The 11,459-nt window shown below is 51.7% G+C and overlaps 1 protein-coding gene across 1 annotated transcript in view; it reads left to right on the top strand.

Moving 5' to 3' along the window:
- Positions 1-11,459, top strand: part of MYBPC2 (myosin binding protein C, fast type) — a 44,137-nt gene that overhangs the window by 3,603 nt on the left and 29,075 nt on the right. Inside the window, exons 4-12 of the mRNA XM_011966059.1 lie at positions 187-335; positions 792-909; positions 1,667-1,715; positions 1,853-1,912; positions 4,733-4,929; positions 5,987-6,119; positions 8,274-8,398; positions 8,490-8,595; positions 10,698-10,870. Of these exons, the coding sequence (XP_011821449.1) occupies positions 187-335; positions 792-909; positions 1,667-1,715; positions 1,853-1,912; positions 4,733-4,929; positions 5,987-6,119; positions 8,274-8,398; positions 8,490-8,595; positions 10,698-10,870 (1,110 nt within the window). The remainder of the gene's footprint in view (positions 1-186; positions 336-791; positions 910-1,666; positions 1,716-1,852; positions 1,913-4,732; positions 4,930-5,986; positions 6,120-8,273; positions 8,399-8,489; positions 8,596-10,697; positions 10,871-11,459) is intronic.

The following is an 11,459-nucleotide window of genomic DNA, read 5'->3' as shown; positions in this document are numbered from 1 at the left end:
TCCTGGGTCTGAGGGAGGAGGGGCCGGGGGCCTGGACTCCTGGGTCTGAGGGAGGAGGGGCCGGGGGCCTGGACTCCTGGGTCTGAGGGAGGAGGAGCCAGGGTCTTGCCCTCAGTCTCCCTCTGGAGAGCCTTAGTTTCCTTCCTGGGCCTCCTTCCACTCCCCGCTGTTACTCACCCTGTGTAGGGAAGGACACAGTAATTGTGGCCAAGGTGAACGGGAAGGAGCTTCCGGGCAAACCGACCATCAAGTGGTTCAAGGGGAAGTGGCTGGAGCTGGGCAGCAAGAGTGGAGCCCGCTTCTCCTTCAAGGAGTCCCACGACTCCGCCAGCAATGTGAGGATCCCGAGGGCCAGAGGGCCGGCAGGGGGAGTGGAGCTTGTGCAGGACGTGCTCCTCAGAAGTGCTGTTGCCTGAGGCATCGCTGTGGGCCTGGAGCCGGGATGGAGAGTGGGCCCTCTGAGGATGGAGGTTGTGCGGGGCTGCTGGGGAGAGGTTGTGTGAGGCAGAGGGGAGGATGCCTGGGGTTGGGTGGGGATGTATCTGGGCTTGGTCATGTACATTCCCGCCAAGGCCTGAGGGGGCCAGGGACATGGGCCCCAGAAGTCCCGATGGGTCAGGTGTGAGGAGACAGAGCTGGCCATCAGATGCTGAGCCCCCTTTCGGTCTCCACTGGCCCCCCTGTGGGGTGGGGGTAAGGACTTGGAGATAGAGCTATGAGTGGACTCTGAGAAATATGGGGTGGCTCTAGAGGGTGGTCCCGTGCACCCACACCCCCGGCCCTGGACCCAGGTGTACACCGTGGAGCTGCACATCGGGAAGGTGGTACTGGGGGATCGTGGGGATTACCGCCTCGAGGTCAAAGCCAAGGACACCTGCGACAGCTGTGGCTTCAACATCGACGTGGAGGGTACGCTGGTGGGGGGTGGGGGAGCAAAGGGTTCTGTGCCTGGGGGGTGGGGGACAGACGTACCAGCCAGGTGTTGGGAGAGTGCATAGGCATGGGCATGAGGTGGGCACAGGTTTTTGGAGGAGGAAGTGCAGATTCTGGGGTCAGAGCATTCAAACTCAGGGAGATTTAGCATGGGAGGAGGTCTGGATTTGGGGGTTGAAAGTGTTCAGGGTCTTGGGATGCACATGCAAAGGCTTAGGAGGTGAGTTACACACATTCCACGTTCAAGAAAGTAGGCATAAAGCCTTGGGAAGTGAGGAGGGTGTCCAGGTTTAGAGAGTGTCCAGATTTAGAGAATAAGGGCATATAGGTTTAGGGTGAGGGTGTACAGGATTAACAGGAAATTACACGGATTTGAGGGCACATATATGGACCCCTGAGGGTATACGGGCTCTGGGGGACTGCAGCCCAGAATGTGTGAGGGCTTAAATGTGGGGTGCACAGGAAATGAGATTGTCCAGGCCTAGGGAGAAAGACAAGCTGGCCCAGGTGCGGGAGTATAGGCTGCTGAGAGAGGGTGGAGCTGGGCAGTGGGAAAATGAGTATGAGCTGGTCTAGAACTAGAGGATGCCCAGGCCTCAGTGAGAGTGTGCTGGTCCAAGAGATGGAGAAAAGGGGGCCTGGAAGAGGTTGTGCAGGCCTAGAGAGGGGCTCTCAGTCTTAGATCAAGCCTGGCCTCCAACTCACCTTCCCTTCTCTCATCACCTCTCCCCAGCACCCCGTCAGGATGCCTCTGGGCAGAGTCTAGAGAGCTTCAAGCGTATGTAAGTGACCCCAGGCCCTTACCAGGGTCCCAAGGACCGTGGGAAGCTCTCCCTTGGGAGGGGAAAAAGGGAGGACTGGGGAAGGCAAGGGGTGAATCTGAAGGGTCAATACTCACACCCCCTCTCAATGGCCACAGGGGTGAAGGGAAGTCGGATACTGCAGGTGAGCTGGATTTCAGCGGCCTGTTGAAGAAGAGGTGAGCCCCGCACCTGGCACAGAGAGGGGAGATGGGGCTCAAGGGGAGGAGGTGGTGGGTGAAGCTCCATGGCCCGTTGCTTCCTCCTGGACCCACTTCTTACCCCTCTACCACCTCCATCTGTTCACTCCCTGCTCACCCACTATGTAACACACCAACCCATCAGGCTGCCTGTTCATTCACCCATCTACCCATTCACCCAGACCCCTACCCACACCCCCACCCAGCCAACCATCTGCCACGAATTCACCCACCTCCCCACCCTTTAATCCACCATTCTCACACCCACGCTCCTGTTCACTCAGGCTCTAGTTCACCTACTCCTCCACCTACTCACCCTCCCATCCATCCATCCTTCCATCCATCCACTTTCCACCCACCAATCCATCCACTCACCCACCCATCCAACCAGTTGCCTATTTATCCATCTACTAATGCATCTATCCACCTACCTGCCCAGTTGCCAATCCATCTGCCCACATATCCTTCCATTAACTACCATCTTCCCACCTGTTTACCTGCCCATCTGCCATTACAGTCAGCCAGGCTACATGGGGAGGTGGATGAGTAACGGGTGCATGGGATGTTGGATTTGGTTGGGAGATGCAGGTGAAGATAGACAGGTGGGAAGGTGGGTGGATGATACGGATGAATGGGTGGTGGAGAGGTGGGAGGATGGGTTCCTCAGTAGGTGGGGAAGTGGATGGATGGATGGGGTGGGTGGAGGATGAATGGATGGGGTCATGAATAGGTGTCTGAGTTCACCAATGAAGAGGTGGGCAGTTGACACACCCATCCACACAGATAGCCTTCTGTTAGATTGAACTATGTGAAATTGATGTTCTGTAGGTAAAAATGATTGAAAGTCTGGGCGCAGTGGCTCACGCCTATAATCCCAGCACTTTGGAAAACCAGTGTGGGAAGATTACTTGAGCCCAGTAGTGTAAGACCAGCCTGGGCCATATAGGGAGACCCTGACTCTACAAAAAAAAAAAAAAAAGAAAAAGAAAACTTAGCAGGGCATGGTGGCATGTGCTTGTGGTTCTAACTACTTAGGAGGCTGGGGTAGGAGGATAGTTTGAGCCCAGGAGATCAAGGCTGCAGTGAGCCATGATGGCACCACTACACTCCAGTCTAGGCAACAGAGTGAGACCGTTTCAAAAACAAAACAAAACAAAATTAAATATTGGCAATCTTATACTCATTATCTGCTGGCCCACTTATCCATCTTCACTTGCCCATCAATCCCCATAACCAAATCCCTGACAATTCCATTTGCTGATCAATTCTATCTCCAGCCAGCCAGCCGCTTCTTTGGCCACTTCCCATCAACACATTCACCCAACTGTGCAGTCAGTTCTCATCAACCCATCAGTCCATCCACTCACTCACCTGTCTTCCCCCAACCCATCTGCCTGTCTTCCCACCCACCCTTCCATTGACCCACCCACCTACTTATCAGCCCACTTACTCACCATCCTCTACATCAATTCAAATATTCATGTCCCCACATTCACCTCCACATCTATCCTCTCTTTGTTCCTTTCCCTTCCTTCCTTCCTTCCCTCCCAGGCTCCATCCATGCATTCACTCACTCCCTTACCCATCATCCATCTTCCGAGGCCTCCCGTCTACTAGGTCCTGGGCTGAGATCCAGGGAGAGAGAACAGTTTGACCGGGTCCCTGATGTGAGATCACTCATTGCCTTGGGAAATGGGTCTGGTCTAACAGACATGGACACAGACTGAGACTATGTGGTGTGATTTTAGAGAGGGTCCCACCGGGGCCTGTGAGAGCCCAGAGCACGAGCAACTCACTGCCTTGGAGGACAGGGAATGCCTCAGGGAGAAGGGAACTTTGGTGCTAGGTCTTGTAGGATGAAGAGGAGTCCAGGAGGAAGAGAAGGTGGGGAGACATCATGAAGGTAGGGAAACACTTTGTGCAAAGGCTGGGAGGCAGGAGAGAGGCTGAAGTGTTCAGCAAGAGACAAGCAGCTTGGTTCAGGTGGCTTTGTGAGTGGTGATGGAAGTAGCTGGGGCGTGACTGCCAGGTGCAGGGCTGGGGCTTCCTCCTGAGGGCAGTGGGGAGCCACGGGAGAGTTCCAAACATGAAAGGGAGAGCCACGGAAATACCCCACAGGATAAAAGAGGGCAAAGAGGGTACAATGTGTACTGCTTGGGTGATATGTGCACCGAAATCTCACAAATCACTACTAAACAGCTTACTCATGTAACCAAACACCACCTGTTTCCTAATAACCTATGGAAATAAAATAAATACATACATAAATGTAAAGAAATACCCCGCGGGCCAGGCACGGCGGCTCACACCTGTAATCCCAGCACTTTGGGAGGCCGAGGCGGGTGGATCACTTAAGGTTAGGAGTTCGAGACCAGCCTGTTCAACATGGCGAAACCCCGTCTCTACTAAAAACACACAAATTAGCCAGGAGTGGTGGCGTGAGCCTGTAATCCCAGCTACTCAGGAGGCTGAGGCAGGAGAATCGCTTGAACTTGCAGTGAGCCGAGGTGGAGCTTGCAGTAAGCCGAGATCACACCACTGCACTCCAGCCTGGGCGGCAGAGTGAGAATCTGTCTAAAAAAAAAAAAAAACAAAAACAAAAAAACCCAGTGGGGACCGTGCCGGGAAGAGGCCAGGAGACCCCAGGAAGAGGCTGGGGCAATGGACCAGGTGGGAAACAATAAGGCCCCTAAAGGGAAGGTGACTTGGGTGAGTCACAGAGCCAATGAGTGAAGAAGGCAGAAGGACATCCTCCCCTCCTCACTCCCTGATGGCCCCTGTCCGTTCCCCCAACCCCAGGGAGGTGGTGGAGGAAGAAAAGAAGAAGAAAAAGAAAGATGACGATGACCTAGGCATCCCCCCGGAGATCTGGGAGCTCCTGAAAGGGGCAAAGAAGAGCGAGTACGAGAAAATCGCCTTCCAGTATGGCATCACCGACCTCCGGGGCATGCTGAAGCGACTGAAAAAGGCCAAGGTCGAGGTCAAGAAGAGTGCAGGTCAGCCCTGGTCTGGGGGGAGCTGGGCCCTGCACACAGGGACCCCTAGCCTCGTGGGTATCTGATGATTGGACCCTGGACCTATGTTTTCGAGGTCCCAATGAGGTAGGAGGCAAGACCCAACTCTAGTGGTGGGCCTCGGACGCTGGACCAAATTGAGGACTAGCTAAAACAGGGACAGGGTGGAAGCAGCTTTCCATAAGACATGCCCACCAGTGTGCCATGTCGGTTTACTGTGGCCATGGCAACGGCCAGGAGTTACTGCTCCTTTCCTTCGTAACGACCAGACCACCCAAAGGTTACCATCCTTTTCCTAGCAATTTCCATATAACCCGCTCCTGAATCTATAAGTAATTAAAAGTGGGTATCAATCTGACTGCAGGTCTGCCCTGAGCCATTGCTCTCTGTCTCTGGGGTAGCCCTGTTCCACAGGAGCAGTCAGGGGGCTGTAACACTGCCACTTCAATAAAACTGTTTTCAGGCCGGGCACGGTGGCTCACGCCTGTAATCCCAGCACTTTGGGAGGCCGAGGAGGGCAGATCACTTGAGGTCCGGAGTTCGAGACCAGCCTGGCCAACATGGTGAAACCCCGTCTCTACTAAAAATACAAAAATCAGCCGGGCATGGTGGCGCGTGCCTGTAATCCCAGCAACTTGGGAGGCGGAGGCAGGAGAATCGCTTAAACCGGGGAGGCAGAGGTTGCAGTGAGCTGAGATTACACCGTGGCACTCCAGTCTGGGGAACAGAGTGAGACTCTGTCTAAATAAATAAATAAATAAATAATCTGTTTTCTTCTACCTACCACTGGCTTGCCCTTGACTTCTTTCCTGCGTGAAACCAAGAACCCTTGCAGGCTAAGCCCCAGTTTGGGGTCCCCTGCCCTGCATCACCACCAGAGGAGTTCTCAAGGGTCTCTAAGTTCATAGGAGGCCTCCTGACTTCCTCACTTTGACTTTGGAGAGCCCATGGCCTGGGGAGGGAGATGTGGAGCCTCAGGGGATGACCAGGGGAGTGAGGACCACGTGCCTCCATCCCCTCTGTATGCCTCAATCTCCAGCATTCACAAAAAAGCTGGATCCAGCCTACCAAGTGGACAGAGGCAACAAGATCAAGTTGATGGTAGAGATCAGCGACCCAGACCTGCCCCTCAAGTGGTTCAAGAACGGCCAGGAGATCAAACCAAGCAGCAAGTATGTGTCGGGGGGTCGGTCCCTGTACCGGGGAGATCCCAGTCCAGAGAGAATGCCCAGAGACAAGGCCCATCACTCTTAACTAGAAAGGGCACACTCACCTCTATATGAAAAGTACAGGCCAGGCGCAATGGCTCATGCCTGTAATCCCAGCACTTTGGGAGGCTGAGGTGGGCAGATCACCTGAGGTCAGGAGTTCGAGATCAGCCTGGCTAACATGGTGAAACCCCGTTTCTACTAAAAATATAAAAAATTAGCCGGGTGTGGTGGCACATGTCTGTAGCGCCTATAATCCCAGCTACTTGGGAGGCTGAGTCAGAAAAATTGCTTGAACCCGGGAGGCGGAGGTTGCAGTGAGCTGAGATCATGCCATTGCACTCCAGCTTGGGCAATAAGAACGAAACTCTGTCTCAAAAAAAAAAAAAAAAAGAAAAAGTATACATAGATGAGGCCAGGTGTGGTGGCTCACACCTGTAATCCCAGCACTCTGGGAAGCCGAGGTGGGAGGACTGCTTGAGTCCAGGAGTGGAGTTCAAGACCAGCCTGGCCAACATAACAAAACCACATATCTACAAAAAATATACAAAATTAGCCAGGCACAGTGACACACGTCTATAGTCCAGGCTGCTCGAGGGGCTAAGGCAGGAGGACTGCCCAAGCTTGGGAGGCTGAGGCTGCAGTGAGCTATGATGGCACCACTGCACTGTACTCCAGCCTGGGCAACAAAGTGAGACTCTGTCAAAAAAAAAAAAAAAAAGAAAAGAACAGAAAAAGAAAATTTAACAACAGTGTTTCTGCTCTCCAAATGGGCAAAACCTTGCGAAATTCTAAAACCCAGTGCTGGAGAAGAATAGCACAAATGTTGCTAGTGGGAATGTAATTTGGCGAGTTTCCCTAAGGGTAATGTATTAAAAAGTCTTCAGGTTGTGCAATCCTAGGTAGGTATTGTGAGGAGTTATCATGACTGTGCGTATTTAGCCACAAGGATGTTTGCTGAGGCATTTGCTATCATAGCAAAGAATGGAAAACAATCGAAATGTAGTTTCATACCAAGACACTCTGCAGTCACTCAAACAAATATTCATAATAGCTGAATGCAGTGATTCACATGTATAATTCCAGCAATTTGGGAGGCTGAGGCGGGCGGATGGCTTGAGCCCAGGAGTTCGAGATCAGGCTGGGCAACATGGTGAAACTCCGTCTCTACTAAAAATACAAAAATTAGCCGGGCATGGTGGTGGGCACCTGTGGTCCCAGCTACTTGGAAGGCTGAGGCAGGAGGATCGCTTGAACCCAGGAGGCAGAGGTTGCAGTGAGCTGAGATCTCGCCTCTGCACTCCAGCCTGGGTGACAGAGTGAGACCCTGTTTCAACAACAACAACAACAACAACAAACACGTCACAAGACAACCTTTTTAAAATTAATTAATTAATTAATTTTGTTGCGAGACGGAGTTTCGCTCTTGTTGCCCCGGCTGGAGTGTAATGGCATGATCTCAGTGCACTGCAACCTTTGCCTCCCGGGTTCAAGAGATTCTCCTGCCTCAGCCTCCCAAGTAGCTTGGGATGACAGGAGTGCCCCAACACATCTGACTGATTTTTTTGGGTGTATTTTTGGTAGAGATGAGGTTTTACCATGTTGCCCAGGCTGGTCTTGAACTCTTCAAGCAATCTGCCCACTTCAGACTCTGAAAAATGTTAGGATTACAGGTGTGAGCCACCACGACCGGTCCCGCCGTGGTTATTCAAATAATAGGAATTGCTAGCCTGGACAACATAGCGAGATACCGTCTCTACAAAAAAAATTAAAAAATTAGAAGATACCAAGAAAAGAGAAAAAAAAATTTGCTGGGTATGGTGGTGTGTACCTGTGATCCCAGGTACTCAGGGGCTGAGGTGGGAGGATCGCTCGGACCCAGGAAGTCTAGGTTGCAGTGAGCTCTGATCGCACCACTGCACTCTAGCCTGGGTGACAGAGTGAGACCCTGTCTCAAAAATAAATACAAATAAATGAATAATTGAAACTGGGCTCTCAATCCCTTTCCACACAATTTGGCTCTAAGAGAGAGAGACTTGCCTTGAGAACAGGTGAGCAGAGTTACCAGGGCTAGGTGGATGCTACATGCCCTGGTTTGAGGTGAGACTTTTGCATCAGGTACGTGTTTGAGAACGTTGGTAAGAAGCGAATCCTCACCATCAACAAGTGCACGTTGGCGGATGACGCTGCCTATGAAGTAGCTGTGAAGGATGAGAAGTGTTTCACTGAGCTCTTCGTCAAAGGTGAGGCTGGATTCAGGCCTGAGCCTGGAGAGGGACTGGAACTCTGGAGGGGGTCCTGAAATGACTGACCTCCTGTCCCCCTGCCCCACAGAACCTCCAGTCCTGATTGTCACACCTCTCGAGGACCAGCAGGTGTTTGTGGGTGACCGGGTGGAAATGGCAGTGGAGGTGTCAGAAGAGGGTGCCCAGGTGATGTGGTAAGTGACCCTTGATCCTTGATCTCCATACAGGTGCACATAGCTTCTTTGCCTCTGCCCTGATCTTTATGGGACCTCTTGCGACTTCTCTTGGAGATTTCTGACCTTTACTCAGTAGTCACCCCCAGGAGATCTCAGCTTTTCTCTATAAATCCTTACCTTCACCTAAAATTGTTTCTAGAATTTCTGACCTCTACCCATCCTATCCTCTTCAGCATCCTTTTCCTGATCTCCACTGTTCCATTAAATATTGATTCATCTGACCAATCATCTGTCCCTTGGTCCATCTATCCATGTATCCACTCATCCACCTACTCCATCCATCCATCCATCCATCTGTCCATCCATCCATCCATTTACTTAACCATTCATCCACTCATCCATCCATGCATCCATCCACTCATCCATTCGTCCATCCATCTACGCACTTAACCATCCAACTGTCTACTTAACCATCCATCCATCCACTTAACCATCCATCCATTCATCCATCCATCCACCCACTTATCCATCCATCCATCCATCTACCCACTTAACCATCCAACCATCTACTTAACCATCCATCCATCCATCCATCTATCCACTTAACCATCCATCCACTCATCCATCCATCCATCCATCCATCCATCCATCCATCCACTAATCCATCCATCCATCCACTCATCCATCCATCCATCCATCCATCCATCCATCCATCCATCCATCCATCCACCCACTTAACCATCCATCTACTTAACCATCCATCCATCCATCCATCCATCCATCCATCCATTAACCATCCACCCATCCATCTATCCATCCATCCATCCATCCATCCATCCATCCATCCATCCATCCATCCATCCATCCCATTGACCCATTCATCTATCTACTCATTCATATATCCACTCTTCCATTTATGTTGCCATCTAGTCATCCATTGACCTATCAATCCAGAGATCTATCCATCCACTCACTCACTCACTCATCTGCATACTTACCCACCATCTACCCATCCATTCATCCATCTATGTACCTATTCACCAACCCAACCAATATTTATCAGGCACCTGTTGTGTGGTGGTACTCTTCTACATATCAGGTATATAATGGGGAGAAAAAAATGTCAACATGGTACCTCCCTTCACAGCATTTATAATCTGCTAATTTGGTGACAGTAGTGGTGGTGGTGGTGTGTGTGTGTGCGTGTGTGTGCTTAGGAGACAGAGCTAGGCATTAGTCAAGTCATCACATACATACATATAAAAGTTCCATTTTGAGACTGGTTTGAAAGGAGCAGTAATGGATTCTGTAACAGCTTCCCAGGAGGAAGGGACTTAGGAGGTCAGGGAAGGCTTCCTGGAGGAGATGACAATTGAGCTGAGATCTGAATGATGTGGAGATATAAGTGAAGAGAGAAGGGGAGAGTGTCCTGGACAGGGAAAACCACTGGCAGAGGCCTCAACATGTGATGTTTCTCTGAGACCCTAGGACTTCCTCTGTGCTCACCTCTGCCTGTGACATCTTTTTGGGTCCCCTGACTTCCAGCCAATACCTTGAGGCAATTAACTGTGTGTGGCCTGTGACCTCCTCCTCTCTCTCCACGCTGCCTTTTTTTTGTTGTTGTTGTTGTTGTTGTTGTTGTTGTTGAGACAAAGTCTCACTCTGTCACCCAGGCTGGAGTGCAATGGTGTGATCTTGGCTCACTGCAACCTCCACCTCCCGGGTTCAAGCAGTTCTCCTGCCTTAGCCTCCTGAATAGCTGGGATTACAGGTGCCCGCCACTACACCTGCCTAATTTTGTGTGTTTTTTTTATTAGAGATGGGGTTTCACCATGTTGGCCAGGCTAGTCTCGAACTCCTGACCTCAGGTGATCCACCCACCTCTGCCTCCCAAAGTGCTGGGATTACAGGCATGAGCTACTGTGCCTGGCCCTCTCACTCCCCTTCACCTGACCTGTGACCCTTCCACCACTCAAGATGCCTCTGCCACCCTTTATGTCTCCTCTCTCTGGGGACCTGCCTTCTGACCCCTCTGCGTGGGCCCCCGACTGACTCTCCAAGACCCAGTCCGAGGGCTGTGCTGTCTCCTTACATCCCGCTCCGTGTCTCATTCCACCTAGGATGAAAGATGGTGTGGAACTGACTCGGGAGGATTCCTTAAAGGCCCGGTACCGCTTCAAGAAGGACGGGAAGCGCCACATCCTCATCTACTCAGATGTGACCCAGGAGGACGGGGGTCATTATCAGGTCATGACCAATGGCGGCCAGTGTGAGGCCGAGCTGATTGTGGAAGGTACGGGGCCTCCAGGTGGGGCAGGGGCTGTACTGCGCATGCTTCTCCACACAGCTTGAGGTTGCTCAGGCCCCCAGTCTGGAAGTTGTTCCTGACTCCTCTCTTTCCCACACACCCTGTGTTCAGCCCACCAGGGAGATCTGGTGGCTCCAACTTCAAAGTCAATTTTGAATCCAGCCAAGCTTGGTGGCTCACGCCTGTAATCCCAGGACTTTGGGAGGCCGAGGCGGGTGGGTCACTTGAGCTTAGGAGTTCAAGACCAGCCTGGCCAACGTGGTGAAACTCCACCTCTACTAAAAATACAAAAAAATTATATTTTTATAATTTATTGAGCGTGGCAGCGTGCACCTGTAGTCCCAGCTACTTGGGAGGCTGAGGCAGGAGAATTGCTTGAACCTAGGAGGCGGAGGTTACAATGAGCCGAGATTGTGCCACTGCACTCCAGCCTGGGCAACAGAGCAAGACTGTCAAAAAAAGAAAAGAAAAGAAAAAGCTGGGCGGGGTGGCTCACACCTGTAATCCCAGCATTTTGGGAGACCAAGGCGGGTGGATCACTTGAGGTCGGGAGTTAGAGACCAGCCTGGCCAAC

The sequence above is a fragment of the Mandrillus leucophaeus genome, unplaced genomic scaffold (assembly GCF_000951045.1).
Source record: "Mandrillus leucophaeus isolate KB7577 unplaced genomic scaffold, Mleu.le_1.0 Scaffold74, whole genome shotgun sequence".
In the NCBI taxonomy this organism is placed as follows: Eukaryota; Metazoa; Chordata; class Mammalia; order Primates; family Cercopithecidae; genus Mandrillus; species Mandrillus leucophaeus.
The sequence above is the reverse complement of the archived record's forward strand: the minus strand, read 5'-3'. Positions and strand labels throughout refer to the sequence as shown.